Source organism: Notolabrus celidotus, chromosome 22 (genome assembly GCF_009762535.1).
Source record: "Notolabrus celidotus isolate fNotCel1 chromosome 22, fNotCel1.pri, whole genome shotgun sequence".
Taxonomy (NCBI): Eukaryota; Metazoa; Chordata; class Actinopteri; order Labriformes; family Labridae; genus Notolabrus; species Notolabrus celidotus.
This window is the reverse complement of record NC_048293.1, coordinates 22,041,655-22,064,685: the sequence shown is the minus strand read 5'-3', so window position 1 is coordinate 22,064,685 and position 23,031 is coordinate 22,041,655. Positions and strand designations below refer to the sequence as shown.

At 43.1% G+C, this 23,031-nt stretch overlaps 1 protein-coding gene and 1 long non-coding RNA gene across 3 annotated transcripts in view; one reads left to right on the top strand and one right to left on the bottom strand.

Annotated features, from left to right (window-relative positions):
- eipr1 (EARP complex and GARP complex interacting protein 1) overlaps positions 1–23,031 on the top strand; it is a 78,954-nt gene that overhangs the window by 43,582 nt on the left and 12,341 nt on the right. Inside the window, exons 7-8 of the mRNA XM_034675598.1 lie at positions 8,816–8,983; positions 15,084–15,251. Coding sequence (XP_034531489.1) covers positions 8,816–8,983; positions 15,084–15,251 — 336 coding nt within the window. The remainder of the gene's footprint in view (positions 1–8,815; positions 8,984–15,083; positions 15,252–23,031) is intronic.
- LOC117806619 lies at positions 6,371–15,597 on the bottom strand. 2 transcript variants are annotated; one of them, XR_004629706.1, is made up of 3 exons: positions 15,059–15,597; positions 6,930–6,989; positions 6,371–6,753 (listed from the first exon to the last, which is right to left on the bottom strand). It is a non-coding gene; the product is annotated as an uncharacterized LOC117806619 (long non-coding RNA). The 2 variants fall into 2 exon arrangements; XR_004629707.1 differs by lacking the exon at positions 15,059–15,597 and adding an exon at positions 10,078–10,306.

Below are 23,031 nucleotides of genomic sequence, written 5' to 3'. Positions count from 1 at the left end.
TGAGTGCAAATCATTTTATGGTGCATTGTTTTTTTCTTTTCATTTCTCTGTGAAACGTTAGCTCATACAGTGACCGGTGGTTGATTAGTGATGCCTGCTAAGAGTTAGTCAGTTAAGAGCAACGTGTGCCCTCCAGTCGGGACAAACAACCCGAGCAGGGATCCATCAGTGTTTATGAAATGTGCGATCCTGTCGGCAACTTTAAACGACTTTACAGAGAAATAATGAAAAAACAGAGTCGTGTTAGTTTGTGGAGAACCGACTGTGTGTCATTCCCAGCACACTGGGGTGCTGTGAGCTTTTGAATAACATTAGGCTAGCTAACAGGCATGAAGAACTAGCCACTGGGCATACTGTACAGATGTGTGTGTATGTGTGTGAGAGAGAGAGAGAGAGAGAGAGAGAGGGAGAGAGGGAAGGAGAGAGAGAGGCCTGTCACTGGAGATGTTCTTACACTGCAGCTCCTCTGAATTCCCTTTGGACTGACAGTCCACAGTGAGGGGCAACACACACACACACACACACACACACACACACACACACACACACACACACACACACACACACACACACACACACACACACACACACACACACACACACACACACACACACACACACACACACACACATACACACACACACACACACACACACTCCTACATGCACACTGAGCTGTGTAATAGCTGTCAGGCCCGCGGCCATACCATGCACTGCAGGGTGCATACTGAAAAGCAGTGCAGTGCTGCAGTGACGCGTGGACTCTACACCTCCCCTGTGGTGTGTATTCGGGCATGTGTGTGTGTGTGTGTGAGAGAGAGAGAGAGAGAGTGTGAGCTAGCTATAAAGAGAGAGAGAGAGAGAACACTTTGGGCAGTTATGAAAAGAAAGAGAGAAAAGAAAGAGAGAGCAAGAATAATAAAAAAAAGGGGTGAATGATGGATAGTGCTGCTATTTGCTCGTTCACCGTCCGGGTTAAAAGCCAGCCGTCTGTTGGTACAAAGACAAGAACCAGACATCATCAAAACTGCTCATCCAGACAGGACAAACACACACACACACGCACACGCACACGCACACACACACACTGACCGGAAACAGCAATCCACCTTTTCCCCCAGCAGCGTCAGTGCTTCTCCGCTCCGCAGGTAAAGCATTACTCTGAAGCCTCCCATCATATTTTATTCACGTATTCAAATATAGCACCATTATGCAAAGAGTGTTCCCCATTAGGAGTATCATATTTCACATCCTTATATGTGCCATTATGCAAAAGATGTCAGGTGCTTTTGAAGAAGTGGTTTTCCATACGGCGCTGTTGATTTGAGGATGACCTTTTGAACCCGGCGACTGTCAAATCGATCATCTGTAACCTTTTCATGCGCCCAAACTCCCCCAGACGGCAGCCAGACATCGTACTGTAACTCTCATAATGGTGTGTTCATGACCTTATGCAGACCTTGAAATTAAGGGATAAAAATGAACAAAGATTTCTTTAGATTTATGACACCGGGTCGGCCCGCCACCGGTTTAATGTCGGGCTCTTCAGCAGGTTACAGTAACGCTGGTATAGCGGGCGTCTGACGCAGAATTTAGGATGTCCTTACTTGAGGCAGTTTTAGAAAGATCTGGATTGGGCTGAATTTATAGCTTTTGATTTGATTGTTCTGTCATGCAAAGTAGTTTATTAGGCTAACATTAGCACTACATGTCTGTCTTATATTACAACACTGTAAAAATTGAGATTTCTCTTAACTAATCAGCATTTAGAAACAGTTTTTCTTATCTGTCCGTCTTGTTTGCTTTTTAGGTGATAGAGTGGCATTAGTCCTAAATTAAGGCTGCTTCATCACCACATAAAAATCCTTGTAATCTTAGAAATAACAACTTTTTCTCATATTTTGTTATTTCATCCAAATATTTTGTCTTAATTCCCCCAAAAAATGACGACTCTGTTTCTGTGATATCGTTCCTTTATTATCTTACAGCTTAATTCTTGTAATGCTATAATCTTATCCTCATGATCCCACATTTCTTTAGTCTTCTCTGATGTGCAGACATGAGATTGTTTTCTCGATTTGAATCGCTGAGGAGTGAGACTTGTCATCCTGTCTTTACTATCTTTGCAGACAGTGGTGCATGTGACACATAGACTGTATAACAAATGGACGTAGTCTCCGTGGCGTCACCCGTCTGTTTCTGAAGCGCTGTTTTGAAGCCGATCGTCGGCGGATGCCATATTGGAAACGCTGAACTCAACCTAACTTCTGTCTGAGCAATTGTGAGGTAAAGAGGCGGGGCTTCAGCCTTTACGCTAACAGCGTCAGAGTGCCCGCCTGTCAATCAAGTCAGCCACGCCCTTATTTGGGCAAAACTCGTAAGTTTAATATCTTCAAATAGAACAAGTTATGATAAAAATCACCCCCTGTACAGTGTGTTTCGATAGAGAAATTAACTATTCAGTCCATCCATCCATCCATCTATCTTCCCCCACTTAACCGGTTCCGGGTCGCGGGGGCAGCAGTCTCAGCAGTGAAGCCCAGACACTCCTCTCCCCGACCACTTCCACCAGCTCTTCTGGGAGGATACCGAGGCGTTCCCAGGCCAGCTGAGAGATATAATCTTGCCAGCGTGTCCTGGGTTTTCCCCGTGGCCTCCTCCCAGACGGACAGGCCCGAAACACCTCCGCAGGGAGGCATCCTGACCATGCCCGAACTACCTCATCTGGTTCCTCTGAATCTGGAGGAACAGCGGCTCTACTTTGTGCCCGGATGTCTGAGCTCCTGACCCTCTCTCCAGAGTCCAGACACCCTGCGGAGAAAGCTCATTTCGACCGCTTGTATTAGCCACCTTGTTCTTTCGGTCACTACCCACAGCTCGTGACCATAGGTGAGGGTGGGAATGTAGATTGACCGGTAAATTTAGAGCTTTGCCTTCTGGCTTAGCTCTCTCTTCACCACGACAGACTGGTACAGACCTAAACTGTTTTTTGAACCAGGCTGTAAACATGTTTATTTCTGCTGTAAAGATCGGCTTCTTTGAATGGGTGTGTATGTGGTTTCCGGTGTTTCAGCAGCCAGCCTGTAGAGGACACTCGAGGAACTGCAATTTTTAACACTTCTGCATTGGCTTCAGGAAGTGACATGTAAACCATAGTTTACAGTCCTGGTTCCCCTCTGCAGAATGCATCTGCTCTGTGTGATCTCTAACAGAGATAAAATAAGGCGTTGAGAATTTAACTTTAATTCCTGAAAGTTTGAAATTCAGAACTCGTGATCACAGTTTTTCTCTTTTGGACTTTTGTGAGCACTTAATGCCAACCATGAATATCTACCCCAAAATTAAGGCAGCTTGAGGTAATGATCTCTCACTTTTATGCATGGGCAGACTCTCCCCCCTCTCCCTCTCTCCCTCCTTCCCCTCCTCTCACTCACTCTACCTGCCTGCCTGTCTCCCTCTCTCTCTCTCCATCTGTCTCTCTCTGCAGCTCGGTCTCAAAGCCAGGCTTTAATTTTGATCAGCGATGAAATGATTGCGCTCCTATTTCGATTTTTCTTCCTCCCCCTCCCTCCTCATGGCAGTTGTCATAGAAACAGAGACATGTGTGTGTGTTAGTTTATGTGTGTGTATGTGTGTGTGAGCGTGTGTGTAATTGTGAGCGTCTGTGTTCCAGTCGATCCCCTCAGCAGAGATTTATCACCCAGACTCAGCCAGGAGGGTGTGTGTGCGTGTATTTGTCAGCGTGAGAGAGAGAGAGAGAGAGAGTGTGTGTGTGTGTGTGTGTGTGTGTGTGTGTGTGTGTGTGTGTGTGTGTGTGTGTGTGTGTGTGTGTGTGTGTGTGTGTGTGTGTGTGTGTGTGTGTGTGTGTGTGTGTGTGTGTGTGTGTGTCTACCTTTGTGACTCCTCTCACACACACCTACTGTATATCTTTTTCTGTATTTACACACACACAACCGTATTTGAGGGAGTGTGTTTTCCCAGTTTTATGTTTTTATCTGTGAGCGCCTAACAGTGTGTGTAATAGGTCCCCTGTCCCCTCATCAAACCCCCATCACACACACACACACACTCTCTCTCTCTCTCTCTCACACACACACACACACACACACACACACACATACACACACACACACTCAGCTGGCTGGATGACTTGAGATTGAGTGTGTTTGGTGGCTTAGGCCGGCCACATCTCTAATCCTGTGCCCTCATACAAACACAAACACACACTCGCACACGTACAAAAAGTCCCAGGTCTCTCTCTCCGCTATTAGCCTGAGCCGGGGGAGTGTATGCGCGAGTGTGTGTGTCCGTGTGTGTGCGTGCGTGGAGAGGATTGCTCAGAGACACCGGAGAGGGAAAGAGCAAAACTAACCCAATTTCCTGCTCCATTTCCTTTTTCACGCGGCGGGTGCGTCCCATTCCACGGCGGGCCGGGTTGAACACCAGCAGACCTACAGCCCGAGGTCACGCCTTTTACCTCAGAGTCACACGCAGGAGGAGGAAGAGGAGGGGGAGGAGGGGGAGGAGGGGAAGGAGGGGGTGCCGTAAATAAAACATATGCTCCTGACTAAAATTACACATGAAAAGCTGCTTTAAAGTGAAATCAAAGTTCAGCCAAAGTTTCAAGGAGAGTCAGATTCAGACTTGATAGTTGTGGTTTGATGCTTGATTCAAATATTTAGATACTGGAGAAGTACACGGGACAGTCTACCTACAAGGATCCTCTGCACAGAGGCCGTTACAGAGGTGTGGTTTCCCTTCTTTATGCGCTCCTTCAGAACACGTCTTACAGAGAATGATCATCTGCACAAGTATGGATTGTAACGGCCAAATTCCACCAGATCCATGTCCGGTCTGTCTCCGATCCGTCACAGCTCTGGATCTGATAGGTTTCTAGTCAATGTGTTAGCTTCCACTGGATCCGCTCCTTCGCGTTCCGGCTGCATCTCTGATCCGGCAGGTCGGAACCCTCCGGATCAGATGCACAAGACTTCTATTTTTGCCGGATGCCGGAGCACGACGCATTAATCTCAACAGAGCAGATGGAACGGGACAGGAAGTCAGGCACCAAAACAAAATGAAAACATCCGGTTAATTTTCAGAATAAAACACTCTGTGTTATCACCAGATCGTATTTCACTTAACTACAACAACAAACCATCATGATGAGCGGAGCCAGGCCTGGAGTCAACAGGTCAGAGGTTTTCAGAGGACCAGGAAGACAACATGGATGAGGAGAGGAGGAGGAGAATCCTTGATTCAGTGATTAACGTGGGAAGAACCTCGGTCACTTGACTCCAGCTGTCCTGCTCCGTGCTACGTTCTGAAAACAGAAGCTTGCATGTTGACGGATGGGAGATCACGGAGCCGGACCGCAGCGGATCGGAGACAGATTGGACACGGATCTGGTTGAAGTCCCAGGTTACACTACATTTGAGAGTCCTCGCTTCTAAAAATCCAGATCGCCAGCTGATTCATTTTAACCGTATTTAGGGGAAACATACTTCACTCCGAGGTAGTCTTATCTCATGATACAGCTCACATCTCCAAATGGATGACCTCACCGTTTCCTGAATGCACACACACTTGGAGTGCAGGGTTGTACAGGTTTTGGGGGCGAGGTTTGTGCTACTCTATACCATGCCCTCCCACCTTTCTACTTCTGATTGATGACGTTTTCTTTCTTAGTTACACACACAGATACACACATGCATTGATATCATTGATGTGGAGCCGTCAGTTGCAGGAATACATGTGGTTGAAACTGAGAGCATGTCATCATGGTGCTCAATGGCAGATGAAATGAAGGACTTGCTGTAATCATAACTGTTAGTTCTTCTTAAATGTTGTATCTGTGTGTCCTGCACATATTACCTTCTATTTACAGAGATCTATGGGGAGCGAGGGGTCGCCACAGGGTGTGTGTGTGTGCTTGTGTGTGTGTGTTTTTCTGAAGGCTCTACTCGTTATTTTCCTTCAAGCTGCGGCTCCATGGTCCAGTGGCGGTGACAGCATTTACAAATACACACACCCAGACTCACACACAGTCCCTGAGTTGTCTTGACCTAATTGAAGCCCAGCGGTCTGCCCCAGGTCATTCTTTTATTCCTCCCTTATTTTAATGAGATTTTTAATTAGCATGTTAATTGCCTAACGTGATCAGCGGGGTGACTATCTAGCCGGCTAGCTGCGGTAGGCTTCCAGCTGGGCCATAACACTGCAGCTTTCCACTCTGCTGAACAAAACCGTGCCAAGCTGAGCTGAGCGAGGCGAGCCCGGAGAAGAAATGATGCCGAGGAAAAACAAGTGCTGGTTTTCTGCTAAGTCTCATGTTGCATTTATGGTGGAAACAAAGCTCTGGATCCAATTAATTACAAGTTTATTCAAATGGGCTCCCATTCTCTGACCCCCAGTTGATTTTCTGCTCCCTTCTTTTGTACGGAAAACAACATCAGGAGTCTTCAAAGGCAGGCTGATGAAAACGGCTTCAGAGCCATGGAACCACTACACCTGTTCACTCAATTACACACTCATGGAGGAAAGCAGGTTGGCTCAACAAGCCGCCGTCGCTGAATTGATGTGTGCAGCTGCGGCTCAGCAGTGGAGTCAGGTTTTCTCTCCATCGATTGGTTGGTGGTTCGATACCAGATCCTGCAGCCTGCATGTTGAAGTGTCCTTGGGCAGGGCACTGAACTTTGAGTCGCTCCTGAGTGGTGTGATTGGGATCAGCTTAGCAGGACTTAGTAAAGCATCCTGTATGTGACGTCATGTCGCAGAGTTTTGAGTCGCATGAAGACCAAAAAAGCACAAATAACGATACAACAAAGTGTGGCGATAAATTCAGGATACTATTGATTTTGTTTTGTCTCACATGGAGACATTAAATGTATAAAAAAGGTATTTTCTGGGCCTTTATTTCCTGTACTCACAGTGACCTCTGCTCCTGACCTTCACTGTTTGACTCACAGGCTGATTCCTTCAGTTTGAAGCTGCAGGCAAAAGAGGGAGAGCAGCATAGAGGGAAAGTTAAGAAAGCTGCAAATGAAAACAAAGCTTTGAAACACGATTATTATTATTATTATTATTATTATTATTATTATTATTTATACTTTTTTTTCAAACCTTTCTTTAGGATACAAGATACACAACAGCTCTATTGCACTATATTTTTGTACAAGTCATAGAAAGAAAAAACTCAAAGTAGAATAATAAATGAAATAAAATAAAATGAATGTATAACAATAATAATAATAATAAAAAAATAACAATAACAATGACAATAATAATGATAATAATAAGATAATAATACAATAATGAATTAGAAGGAAACAGCTACAGAAACACAAAGATTAGATGTTATTTGGGGATTTTTCTGCAGCTCTATAAGCAGATAAAAATTCATCAAAAGCTTTGCTGCAAATGAAAACAAAGAATTTAAACATGTTGATTATTATTTTAATTTTTTTTCTAGTTTATTTTTCAAACATTTTTTAGGATACAAGACACACAACAGCTCTGTTGCACTACATTTTTTACAAGTCATGAAAATAAAAAGTAAAAACTCAAAGTAGAATAATTAAATAAATAAATAAAAAATAAATAAATAAATGAATAATAAAATACAATAAAATGAATGTAAAATAATAACAATAGTAATAGTAATAGTAATAGTAATAGTAATAATAATAATGAATTATGAGGACGTAGCTACAGAAACACGAACATTAGACATTATTTTGGGATTTTTCTGCAGCAGTAACATTCTGAAAACTATTAAATTCATCCAAAGCTTTGCCCAACTTTGCAACAAGGAGCTAAATGTTGTTTGTATGCAGCTGCTCCTTGCACTGCCCTCTGTGCGTATATCTCTTTCAGACCTTCGGCCCTCACACAGCAACCAAACAGACCATTCAAATCTCCAGGTCGGCAAATACAGATGTTTCGTGAAGTCCTTCTGGTGTCTCATTAAAATGCACGAGTTACATTCGTGTCTTTTGCAGAGCTGTAGATGTAAGACTGCTAGTTTCTTTAAGCTACTGGTGTGATGACAAACATTAAAGTGCGTCTCCTATATTGATTTTTACGGTGCTCATAACATCGCCTAAGACAGATGCAAGCTTAAGAAAATGTTTTTTAACAGCAGCTTCACTTAAATCAGTAACGTAACTTATGACACGATGGTCACCTCAGACTCTTCTGATCATTTGACGGCTGTTTCAGGGCAGCAGGAGTTGAACGTTTGTTGCTGGCTGGGTGGGAAGCTGTGTTTGTCTGAGCTTTAGGTACCAGAAGAGAGACAAACAACAACTTTATATTTAAGAATAAAGGATACACCCAGCAGAAGAAAGTGTGTAGGGAACAAAAGGAAGTGTAGGTGGCTGGGAAGATGGAAAGCGACACAATGCACAGAGCGTCTCTCTTCTGTTAACTTCACTCCAGCAGATACTCAAGGCTGTGCGGTTATGAGGATTGCCTGTATAATTTACCACCACCGGTATCAGCTCCTTTATTGAGTCTGGCCTTCGCTGACAGACACAGACACAGAGGAGGCTTTGATTTAGCCTGGGAATGTTTTCCAGCTTGTGTGGACCCTGTGAATCACTCTCTCTGTCTCATATCTCCTTTTGTTGTTCTGTCATATCCCACTCTCTCTCCTCCATTGCTCTCTCTTATCATTTCTCTCCATTCTGCTGCTCCTCTCACTTCACCCCCCTGTCTTATTTCTTTTCTGTCTGCCTCGTCTCTCATTTGTCTCTCCCTCAATGCCTCCTGTCTTCTTTTTATTCACCCCTCTCTCCCTCTGTCTCCTCTCCAGTCAGATCTACAGCATCGAGAACGCCCATGGCCAGCTGGTGCGTGACCTGGACTTCAACCCCAACCGGCAGTACTACCTGGCCAGCTGCGGAGACGACTGCAAGGTCAAGTTCTGGGACGTCCGCAACGTCCAGGAGCCGGTCAAGACCCTGGAGGAGCACTCGCATTGGTGGGTGGATCTGTGGAGGAGGTTCAGGGAGGGGGTGGCTCGGGAAGCGGGACCTGTCCTTGACCTTAAGGATCTGATTCAAGACGCTGTGTTAGCAAATATCCATTACGGCCAAATGTCCCTGAGTATCACACTGAAGCAGGAGAACTTAAGCACAGGGGTTAATCAAAGTGGTGAAAAGGCACCTCACAGGACAGATGGAAGTCAGTACATGTGAGAGCAGGGCTTCAATGGGAGAAAAGAAGTGCTGGTACTCTCCTTGTTCAGTTGTTGGCATGTGAATCAGTTAGTAATTCTTATTGTACTCTAAATTTCTGCAGAAGATGACGCATGGTTCAACATTATAGCTGGCATGGTTGACCGACACCGGGTCAGATGATTGCACGTTAAAGTTCTGTCTGAGGAGGTCATGTCGCACACCTCACGTTGAGTTCCTGTGATACCGGGGATTCTGTCAGTGATTCTTTCCTCTGCTACAGCATCAACGCTTCATAAGGGCTTCATAAGTCACAGTTGAAAGGAGCCGCCGACATCCAGAGTTTCTCTCAAGTTAGCATGTTTATAAAACATCAGTTCCTGGCAAAAAGCCGGACAAATCAACACGTTAAAAAAATAAACCACCAAATATCTCTATTCTAAAATCACTTTTCTTTTTTCAGTCATACAAGTCAACTGGCCCTTCTTTAAAGTTGCACTTCAAGGAACAGTCATATAAGCCAAGAGACAGGACCAGAAGAAAAGCAAATACATAATAAAAGCAAATTAATTAAAGTAAAATAAAATACAACAAGATTATAATATAATGAAATAAGAATTATGATAATAATGACAGTGATAATAACATTCACAAAACTGATGGTATAACATACATTAACAATATGAATACCAGTAACACTTAAAAATCTGTAGCAATGAACCAAGGGGATGGTAGTTTGCATTTATCTTGTAAATAGTAATCAAACTAACTAGTTTCAACGTATGGTGTAGTGACAACTTTACATCCTAACTTAGAACACAACTTATACAGAGCTGGTGCAGCAGGCTGCAGAGCGTGTAGAGCATAAATGAGCGAGATAAAAAATGAATATTAATACCCTTGATGAACAGCAGAGGGTGCTCTCCAGTGTCTGCTCTTCACTCTTCTTGTCTTTGACATCTGTAGCTGATTGAAGATGGTGGCAGCAGGTGAATATTTTGCAGGTTAGGATGCCCACACATGCACTGATACCGAGTTTATCTGCCAACCAAGTCTGATCCATCTGCTGCTGACGTGTTGCTGCCCGTTGTTGGAGTCCATGTCTCATCAGGTCACTGTTTTAGTCTTGACATAATAGGACTGACTGTTACGACCGATCAGGGTTAACTGATTAACTGGTTTAAATATTTATCCACAGAGACTTGAAGTTTTCGTGGAAAACAGAGTTTTAAAATCCCTCCGATCCTCCACGGCTCAGTGACTCTTGTGTTGAGGGCATAATGTTTTATCTCCGATTTTATTACTTGATTGGAATTGACAAGAGTTATAACCCAAAAAAGGGGAAGAAGTAATTTATCATGTCATTAAATTTTACTACATGAACGCATGAAAAGTATTTCCTGCGTCTAATATAATTACACTGTATCTGCCTGATGGGAGAATCCCTTTTATTCAGCATCGGAGTGTGATTCAGGCACATTCAGGAAAACTCACCAACAATAATGATAAACACCGTGATAACTCCTTTGCTGCACTGTTGATTGGTTTCTGCTTTTATTAATGGCTTTATCTCCTAACTAATGAAATGCCCTAACTACTGCTGGTGCAATAAACTGCAGTTATACTCTAATTACTAATTAAAAAGGCAGCTACTCGTTTTGTCAGTGAGGGTTGAATCACTGTGGGTAGTTTGCATCCAAGTCCTGCTCTGGGTCGTCTTCTGAAAGAGCTTCAGGCGATGCTAAGAGCTGAACACAGTGTACTGCAGGAGTGAGTGTGTGTGTGTGTGTGTGTGTGTGTGTGTGTGTGTGTGTGTGTGTGTGTGTGTGTGTGTGTGTGTGTGTGTGTGTGTGTGTGTGTGTGTGTGTGTGTGTGTGTGTGTGTGTGTGTGTGTGTGTGTGTGTGTGTGTGTTTGCACAGGAGGCACTCTCCTATGTGAGCTGAATGGATGATCAGTGTGTCTGCGAGCCAAACTGGGCTATTGCTGCTGCAGCACAGCAACCCTTACCTAATAAAGGCGCACACACACATGAATACAACATATGCACACACACACACACACACACATGCACACACACAAACACACAGTAGAGCGTGTGTTATCTACAAAAGAAAGGTACGCTTGGAAAACATATCCATAACTGGAGATAGCTGCAGATGGGATGATTTCAGATATGAGATAAGTGTGTGTGTGTGTGTGTGTGTGTGTGTGTGTGTGTGTGTGTGTGTGTGTGTGTGTGTGTGTGTGTGTGTGTGTGTGTGTGTGTGTGTGTGTGTGTGTGTGTGTGTGTGTGTGTGTGTGTGTGTGTGTGTGTGTGTGTGTGTATGTGTGTGTGTGTGTGTGTGTGTGTGAATGTGCATGGGTTCTCTGTATATCTGTGTATGGCTGCAGAAATGTGTTAGAGCCTTTCTATAATGCAAAGGCATATGTCTGTGTGTATTTGTCCTTTATCTTTATTGTGACGCATATTTGTGTGGGTGTTTCCCAGAGCGTGTGTGTATGTGTGTCTGTGTGTGTGTGTGTGTGTCTGTGCTTTGTTGTGCGCACTCATTTTTCAGAGCGCAGCCAGGATATGGCCTCAGGGCTGCTGGGGGTATTAGGGACTATTTTTTAGAAGGGAAGCGGATTAGGGGAGCGCGGGGAACAGCGTGGCCGAGGCTGATTTCCTGTCAACAGCCTCGGTTATCCCTCAATCCCTCCCTGTGAGGGAACCGGGACCGCACTCTGAGCTGTGCCCCGGGCGCACAGAGAAATGAAGAGAGGGAAAGACATAGACAATCACAAAGAGAGGAAGAGGATGAAAAAGAGGAAGACAGGGCTGATCAGTGGGAATGGAAAGAGAGGGGCAGGAATGAAGGAGTGATGAGAAAGAAGTGAAGCAAAAATGAGCAAACTGGCATCATGCAGGGGATGGTAATTATCATCTACTCATTTAAATCCAGCCCAAATATAGACTGCAAGGTACCAAATCCACATATTTGGCACCAGCACAAAAACACACACACACACACACACACACACACACACACACACACACACACACACACACACACACACACACACACACACACACACACACACACACACACACACACACACACACACACACAGATAGGAATATTTAGCTGTGAATCCCACTGTGAGAACACTGCATTTTCTGCATGACTTGCATGAGCCGAGTGTGAGAACGATACAGACGGAGAAAATCTCTGCATGAGCATGAGCATGTATGTGACAGCGTGTGTGGTCTGCCTGCACATACAGTGTGTTTATCCATTACGTGCTTTAAGTTTTATCACTGCTGATCTCTGCCCTGGAATGATTGAAGACGTGAAGCTGTCCTTCTTCTCTGAGCTCTGCGATTCACACACCTTTAAAAATAAACAAATGTCACAACTTTGAACCCCTGAAATGTGCCAGAACTCTTTTCCGCGGATTGATTTGGCGTGACGTGTGATCAGTTTGTCTCTGGTGTTGCTCATGTTAATGAAAGTTAATAACCGTCGTCAAGGGCCAATCAGAATTAAGCATCAGAAAAAGAGTTAAAGCTGGGGTTGGTAATCAGATTTAGATACATTTTTTGTTATACTGGTTAAAATGATCTTTATGTCCTGATGGCAATCAATACATAATGTGTTCTTAAAAAAGAGCGAAAAAAAAGCCGCTATCTATAGCCGGAGTAAACCTGGGAAAACACCAACCAATCCCTGCCATCAGGAGCCAAATATGAAACCAATAAAATCCCATCCTGCTGTTCTGCTCGCCTCCTACATTTCCCCAGCGTTCACTCCCCGTCCCCTGCCTCTGCTTCCCCTGTCTCTACTTACTGCCCCACTCGCTCGACCTCAGGCCTGTCCCCTCCGACCCGATGAGACGCTTTGCTCAGGACTGTAGTCCGGATCAGAGTCTAAGAAGCTCTCACCACGGGGGCTCTGACAAACAAAAGAATTTATGACATTTAGTAAGTCCTACATAATATGTACTGTAGGGTCCGTCCGGACACTGTAGGGATGACAAGCCGATTCGTGAACACGCTGATCTTTAATAACCGGTCACTGTCGGCCGTGATCACGCCAACCAACAAAGCAACAATCAATGTTTGAATGAATGAAGAACTTCTCCTCTTGTCTCTCCTCTCTCCCGCTCGCACTCTCTACACCTCTCCTGATGCCTTCACTGACTGTCAACACTGTAGGAATTAAGAACATCTACACTGAACACGTTTAACAAACAGTAGACCTGTTACAGTATTATATATGTATTATAACTTTTCTCCTGATATTGTGTCACCAGTACAACTGGATAATACTAGCATGACAGTTGTGAGTGCTAACAGCAGCCATGTTTGTTTGTGTTTTTAACTTTCACTATGATAATGTTTTGGTGAGGACCGGTTTTGGATCAGCCACGATCATATGGTCGCAAATCAGCTGCGCTCATGCATGTGAGCGGGGACGTCATTTTGGAGGAGCTCCGAGGGGAGGGGGGGAGGGGTTAGACGGAGTCATGAGGACATGCTACATTCAAATTCATGCTAGTTTTCCGTGACTACCAACCCCAGCTTTAACTCAGAAAAATAACTAAACTCAAAGTACTTACAAAATCTAGAATCTAAACCAAAGTAGGGATGGGTACGAATACTCGAGTACTCAGGTTCTCGCCATTAGGATATAAACGTATGACTTCACCGGCCACCGCTTCAGCTTTAGTACACACCGAGCCAGATTTCAGTAAAAACAACAGTTTTTTGGCAGCTACGGCAACTCTCTAGGAACACATTATTCCACCGAAAGCAAAAGCACAAGTACAGAACCGTCTGCGACACCTGCGACATGTTAGTTAAAAAAAAAAAAGTGATGTCTGGAAGTACTTCCAAGAACACGATGATGTTAATGTGCAGTGCAAGATATGTGGCGTTAAACTTGCATACCATAGAAACACTAGTTCGATGCTTAAAGCACAAGGAGAAAACAGCAGAGACAGATAACAGGCAGTCTCACATCACGTCTTTTGCTCGCCCTGTTAGCACACGTTGTTGTGACGAAACCAGAGCGGAGAAGATTAGCCTGCTAATAACCAAAATGGACTTTTATTTATTTATTTTTGTTTATGGTTAAAAGTAATAATAATTGCGAGTACTCGAGTAGTGGTAACTTAAAGTGCCTTTAAAAAATAGGAAAAATGAATAACTAACCTTTTAAAATGTTCTTTTTTATTAACCTGCAGAAGTATTACCAGTTGTTGAAGCTGTCTCATTTCTGTGCTCTTTACAGTAAAGTATACGGTCTCAACCATTAATTATACTCTTACCCCTCTCAATCAAATCCTATCCTGGTCCAGCAGCCTGAACTTAAGACACACAGTTGACATAAATGCTACACGAGAATAGAAGAACCCTTGCAGCAGAATAACTGAATAAAGGATTTTCATCTTGAATGTCTGAGTCTCTCCGACGCACCGAGGCAGGCGAGCCGAGCTGCCAACAATGCCCGTATGACTGAGGTCATACCGAAAGTTTCCCCGTCTTTGAAGGAGAAGAAAGTTCAGTTTCTAAGTTGTTTTTTTCTGCTGCCTGGATCCACTTTCCTCTTTTATTTATTTATTTATTTATCTATTTATTTATTTATTTATTTATCGTAGACATCCGTTCTCTCTTACTGACAGCTAAAAGAGGATTTGCAGGTTTTGCAGACACGCTTTTTGGCACGGACTACAGACTTACTAGCTGTTTGTGTTTTTGCTGTGTGGAAGGCTGTTTAATCCACAGTGGAGAGTTTTAGTCTGTATCATTGCTCATTTTATTCAGATCGATTAATTCCTCATCTCCACTGCAGACTCTTAAACACATTCATGCACAAACCTTTACCGCAGCACTCACTGAATGTCTGTGTCATTTGCACCAGGGTGTGGAGCGTGCGCTACAACCACAGCCATGACCAGCTGGTGTTGACGGCCAGCAGTGACAGCCGCCTCATCCTCTCCAATATGGTGTCCATCTCCTCAGAGCCGTTCGGACACTTGGTGGATGATGAAGAGCTGAGCGAGGGGGAGGACAACCACCAGGAGGAAAAGTAAGAACAACACATACAATGCTTGATTTTAAGATGTTGCTTTTTCTCATGTCGGGTATAAGAAAGCAATACGATGGATTTTATTATCATTATATTCTTCTTCGTCTTACCATTTATGGCCATCGCTTTACAGTTTCTCTATGAGGTTTTAAAGCCAGAGGGAGCTCTGGGAGAGGTTTGTGTGCAGTGTTTCATTAGTCAAGATGTGACGAGGAAAATACATCTACATGAATCCGGCAAGCAATTTGTGTGTCGTCATCTTGTGTACCAGCCGTTACTGCTGTAGGCAACTCTGCAGTCTGTGACGGGAGTATGGAAAAGGTTAGTTAGGGATGTTAGCGATGCAGTTTCCTGGTTGTTCAAGCTGCAATTTAAATTACTGCCGTCTAAAGGTAAGAAAACTCTCTGAAAACAGTCAAACTGTGCTGAATTTATCAAACACTGGATCACAGCGTCTGTGGGTTAACGATATTAAAGGGTTGTGGATATCGTTAGCATTGCTACTACTTGCAGGTTAACGTCCACATGGCTGCCGATGGATACATATTGCTTCAGTTGCGTGGTTCTATGCAAGTCTAAAGGCGGGTACACACTACAGGATAATCGGGGTGATTTTTGTCCCCTTTATGATCATCAAGCAAAGGCCCGATTGTCTGATGTTTGCAAACGACATGGTGTGTGATTTTCCTGTGGCGTGTGTTAAGAGTGATTCTGTCCGGTCGGAAGGCCTCAGAAGGAGAGATCGTAAATAATGAACATGTTTAATATTTGCGACTAGAAATCATGTAGTGTCAATCAATCAATCAATCAATCAATCTTTATTTGTATAGCGCCAAATCACAACAAACGTTATCTCAAGACGCTTTTACAAACATAGGAGGTCTAGACCACTCTATGTCTAAATATAACTAATCTATCAGAATATATATCTAAAAAAAAAAGAAATATTCATCAAAGACGACAGATTGGCCATAATCCTCCTGTCAGCCACCACCTCCACAGGGTCCAGAACTGAGCTGGCCTTCTTCACCAGTGTGTTCAGTCTTGCTCTCCTGTATCCTGTCCGCCCACAGCAGGTGAAATCCTTCCAATGTAGCGTTCGTGTCCGGTGTTAGCTCTGTTAGCATGATGCTACTCTGCCAGTATTCCCTCTGGTTCTGGGTTATCTCATCCACCTTATCGTAGATAGATCTCACATTCCCCATAACGGTGGGTGGATGGACAGGTCGACGTCGTCCCTTCCTAGCTTGCACCTCAATACCAGCACGTCGTCCTTGCCTCCTTCTCCTCAGCTCGCAGGGAACACCGGGCCCAGCATCGTTTAGCATCAACATGCTACGGGCAGCTAACAGCTGTAGTGTGTGGAATGCTACGAGAGGAGCCGAGCACGCACAGTGTGTAATGTCACGTGTACCGGAGCAAAAGCCAATCGAGACGCAAGCTGACTTAGATGACTGACGGAAGAGGAAGTAAGGACAAACAAAAACATGGCGCCGGTGAAAACTCACCGCTGTAATGAATACAGCCCATATTCCTGCCATCTCCATGACTTCTTCCATAATCAGGCTTTGATTCGCCAAAATTCGGTCTTCCACCTCACTTCTCCGGTCCTCTATCTCTCTTCTCCTCCTCAGCTGACGAAAGTGAAACAGTATGTTTGTGTCCAACTGCTTATTCAAAACTATAATCAAAATCAAAGTGAAAGTTGTACTTATTGTGTGGTCTTCCATGTTGTAACCGACAATAAAAGAAGCAGGTACTGGAGTCTGTTTTCTTCCGGTAAACGTAAATACGTCACGCCCCTGTCCAATCAGAACCCTTCCTAACCCCCAGACCTTAAGAGGAATTGAATGAAGACGGTTAAACATGTTTTCCATGTAAACCTCAATTCGGAATTACTATTTCCATGTAAACACGAAGGAGAATACTTTAATTCCGAATTATATAATTATATAATATATAATATTGTTCTTCTACTTTATTATGTTGAAATGCTGAGCATTTCAACATATTGTTATTCAACTTTATTATTATGTTGAAATGCTGAGCATTTCAACATATTGTTCTTCTACTTTAAACTTATTATTATTTTTCTTCTTCCGTGACCGCTTTCACAGCCTTCAAATTTTGTCCGATTTTCACCGTTCAACTTTTAAACTATTCAGCTTCTTCACCATTCGCGGGCTATATCTTTTCACATCTTCAACCCTTATACTTTTTGAATAATTCAACTTTATTTAACCTTTTTTTAACATTGAAACAGATGGGGCGGAATCTTCAAATCCACTTCAACTTCTTCAACTACTACAGCTCATAGCTTCAGCATACTTTCACTTATAGACTCCATTCAAACTTTAAACTGTTCACAAGACTTTCAGCTATCTACACTTGTTTCACTTTTTTGATACCTTTCACAGTTTCACAGATTTCACTGTTCAAAAATTCATCAAATTTCAGCTCTTTCCTCACTTTAACATTGGTGTGTGTGGGGTGGAACTCTGGTGGGCAGAGTGAGAGGTTCAAAACTTAGAGTGGGCAGGCTGGGAAAAAAATGGGACATGGCCTCTGGAAAAATTGCCAGAAAATCCACAAATTTCACTCCACATACACAAATAAGACATCAAAACGTTCCCTGTCTTCTCCTGCTTCTGTTAAAGAGGTTACCAAAGCAAAAGATTGTACCGTTGAGCCAGCAGGTCACCAACTGTCAGAGAAAGTCTCTCTGCTCGGCCATCTGCCGTAATGTTAAATATTTCTGGAGGGCAGCAAAAGTTTCACTTTTCTTAAATCGCTGCCCTGACTACATTTCTGACTGTACAGACAAAAAAAACATATCACTGTGTTCATCAGGGTCTTTGGATGCTCACGGTTTGATCCTTTTTCTGATAGCTATTACGGTTATTGCATAGTGTTGGCATTTGCAGACCCTAATTTAGTCCATGAATCCCATTCTTAATCAACTGTCACACAGCAGTTACACAGCTGGTCCCATCACCATGGAAACAGTTAATGACAGTTGGAGACACAGGTGATTCAGATGACCTCCTCAGTTCTGACCGACACAAAGACACACGCACACACACACACACACAAACACACACAGGTGATTCAGATGACCTCATCAGTGAGTGACAAACAAAAGCATGCATGCACACACAAACACACACACACACACACACACAGACACACACAGGTGACTCAGATGACCTCATCAGTGAGTGACAAACAGAAACACGCACGCACACACACACACACACACACACACACACACACATACACACATACACACACACACAGGAACACAAACACACACATGTACACACACACTCTCTCTCTCACACACACACACACACACACACACACAGGTGATTCAGATGACCTCATCAGTGAGTGACAAACACAAGCACACACACACACACACACACACACACACACACACACACACACACACACATAGGTAAGACATTTCCATAGTTTGTCTAGCAGTTTATAGATGCTACTACTTCTAACACTTCAACTTCTTTTTAATTTTTCCTCTTTATTCACTTCTTCTCCTTCTTCAACTTCCTCTCCTTCTACATTTTCCAATCCTTCCACTAATTCAACTACTTCCACTAATTCAACTACTTCTACTACTCTTCCACATGTTCAGCTGTGTTTCACAGCTTTCAGCCTTCAGCTTCAGCATTTCAACGCATTTGCTTTCAGGAAATGCAACCTTTCTAGTTATTATTATTATTCCACTTTCCGTTACGCCTTTCACAGCCTTCAAATTTTGACCGATTTTCACCGTTCAACTTTTCAACTCTTCAGCTCCTTCTCCACTTTCAGGCTATATCTTCTCACATATTCAACCCTTATACTTTTTGAATTATTCAACTTTATTCAAACTTTATTTTAACATTGAAACAGATGGGGCGGAATCTTCAAATCCACTTCAACTTCTTCAACTACTACAGCTCATAGCTTCAGCATACTTTCACTTATACACTCCATTCAAACTTTAAACTGTTCACAAGACTTTCAGCTATCTACACTTGTTTCACTTTTTTGATACCTTTCACAGTTTCACAGATTTCACTGTTCAAAAATTCATCAAATTTCAGCTCTTTCCTCACTTTAACATTGGTGTGTATGGGGTGGAACTCTGGTGAGCAGAGTGAGAGGTTCAAAACTTAGAGTGGGCAGGCTGGAAAAAAATGGGACATGGCCTCTGGAAAAATTGCCAGAAAATCCACAAATTTCACTCCACATACACAAATAAGACATCAAAACGTTCCCTGTCTTCTCCTGCTTCTGTCAAAGAGGTAACCAAAGCCAAAGATTGTACCGTTGAGTCAGCAGGTCACCAACTGTCAGAGAAAGTCTCTCTGCTCGGCCATCTGCCGTAATGTTAAATATTTCTGGAGGTTAGCACACATTTCACTTTTCTTAACTCGCTGCCCTGACTACATTTCTGAATGTACAGACATGAAAAACACATCACTGTGTTCATCAGGGTCTTCTGATGCTCACGGTTTGATCCTTTTTCTGATAGCTATTACGGTTATCGCACAGTGAGGGCATATGTAGACCCTAATTTTCCCATGAATCCCATTCTAAATCAACTGTCACACAGCAGTTACACAGCTGGTCCCATCACAATGGAAACAGTTAATGACAGTTGGAGACAGGTGATTCAGATGACCTCATCAGTTCTGACTGACACAAAGACACACGTACACACATGTGATTCAGATGACCTCCTCAGTGAGTGACAAACACACACACACACACACACACACACACACACACACAGGTGATTCAGATGACCTCATCAGTGAGTGACAAACACAAGCACACACACACACACACACACACACACACACACACACACACACACACACAGGTAAGACATTTCCATAGTTTGTCAAGCAGTTTATAGATGCTACTACTTCTAACACTTCAACTTCTTTTTAATTTTTCCTCTTTATTCACTTCTTCTCCTTTTTCACTTTTTCTCCTTTTTCTAGATTTTACCACTCCTTCACCTTTTTCCACTTCTACATTTTCCACTCCTTCGACTTCTTCTCCTTTTTCCAATCCTTCCACTTCTTCAACTTCCTCTCCTTCTACATTTTCCAATCCTTCCACTAATTCAACTACTTCCACTAATTCAACTACTTCTACTACTCTTCCACATGTTCAGCTGTGTTTCACAGCTTTCAGCCTTCAGCTTCAGCATTTCAACGCATTTGCTTTCAGGAAATGCAACCTTTCTAGTTATGTTGAAATGCTGAGCATTTCAACATATTGTTATTCCTAAACTTTATACTTTTTATTATTATTCCACTTCCGTGACCGCTTTCACAGCCTTCAAATTTTGTCCGATTTTCACCGTTCAACTTTTAAACTATTCAGCTTCTTCGCCATTCGCAGGCTATATCTTTTCACATATTCAACCCTTATACTTTTTGAATTATTCAACTTTATTCAACCTTTATTTTAACATTGAAACAGATGGGGCGGAATCTTCAAATCCACTTCAACTTCTTCAACTACTACAGCTCATAGCTTCAGCATACTTTCACTTATAGACTCCATTCAAACTTTAAAATATTCACAAGACTTTCAGCTATCTACACATGTTTCACTTTTTTGATACCTTTCACAGTTTCACAGATTTCACCGTTTAAAAATTCATCAAATTTCAGCTCTTTCCTCACTTTAACATTGGTGTGTGTGGGGTGGAACTCTGGTGAGCAGAGTGAGAGGTTCAAAACTTAGAGTGGGCAGGCTGGGAAAAAAATGGGACATGGCCTCTGGAAAAATTGCTAGAAAATCCACAAATTTCACTCCACATACACAAATAAGACATCAAAACGTTCCCTGTCTTCTCCTGCTTCTGTCAAAGAGGTAACCAAAGGAAAAGATTGTATCGTTGAGCCAGCAGGTCACCAACTGTCAGAGAAAGTCTCTCTGCTCGGCCATCTGCCGTAATGTTAAATATTTCTGGAGGGCAGCACACGTTTCACTTTTCTTAACTCGCTGCCCTGACTACATTTCTGACAGTACAGACATGAAAAACACATCACTGTGTTCATCAGAGTCTTCTGATGCTCACGGTTTGATCCTTTTTCTGATAGCTATTACGGTTATCGCATAGTGTGGACATATGTAGACCCTAATTTACTCCATGAATCCCATTCTTAATCAACTGTCACACAGCAGTTACACAGCTGGTCCCATCACAATGGAAACAGTTAATGACAGTTGAAACAGTTAATGACAGTTGGAGACACAGGTGATTCAGATGACCTCATCAGTTCTGACTGACACAAAGACACATGCACACACACACACATTCTCACACACACACGCACACACAGGTGATTCAGATGACCTCCTCAGTGAGTGACAAACACACACAGACACACATACACACACACACATGCACACAACCACACCCATGTGATTCAGATGACCTCATCAGTGAGTGACAAACACAAGCATGCATGCACACACAAACACACACACACACGCACACAAACACACACAGACACACACACACAAACACACACACACGCACACACAGGTGATTCAGATGACCTCATCAGTGAGTGAAAAAAAAAAAAAACATGCACGCACACACACACACACACACACACACACACACACACACATACACAAACACACATACACAGATAGGTGATTCAAATGACCTCATCAGTGAGTGACAAACACAAAGACACATGCACACACACACACACACACACACACACACACACACACACACACACACGTGATTTAGATGACCTCATCAGTGAGTGACAAACAGAAACACGCACGCACACACACACAAATACACACACACAAAGACGCATGCACACAGGAACACAAACACACACATGTACACACACTCTCTCTCTCTCACACACACACACACATATACACACACACACACACACATGCACACACACACACACACACACACACACACACACACACACACACAGGTGATTCAGATGACCTCATCAGTGAGTGACAAACACAAGCACACACACACGCGCACACACAGACACACACACACACACACACACACACACACACACACACACACACACACACACACACACACACACACACACACACAGGTAAGACATTTCCATAGTTTGTCAAGCAGTTTATAGGTGCTTCTACTTCTAACACTTCAACTTCTTTTTAATTTTTCCACTTTATTCACTTCTTCTCCTTTTTCAAATTTTCTCCTTTTTCTACCTTTTTCCACTCCTTCACCTTTTTCCACTTTTACATTTTCCACTCCTTCAACTTCTTCTCCTTTTTCCACTCCTTCCACTTCTTCAACTTCCTCTCCTTCTACATTTTCCAATCCTTCCACTTCTTCTACTTCCACTAATTCAACTACTTCTACTACTCTTCCACATGTTCAGCTGTGTTTCACAGCTTTCAGCCTTCAGCTTCAGCATTTCAACGCATTTGCTTTCAGGAAATGCAACCTTTCTAGTTCTTATTATTCCACTTCCGTGACCGCTTTCACAGCCTTCAAATTTTGTCCGATTTTCACCGTTCAACTTTTAAACTATTCAGCTTCTTCACCATTCGCAGGCTATATCTTTTCACATCTTCAACCCTTATACTTTTTGAATTATTCAACTTTATTTAAACTTTATTTTAACATTGAAACAGATGGGGCGGAATCTTCAAATCCACTTCAACTTCTTCAACTACTACAGCTCATAGCTTCAGCATACTTTCACTTATAGACTCCATTCAAACTTTA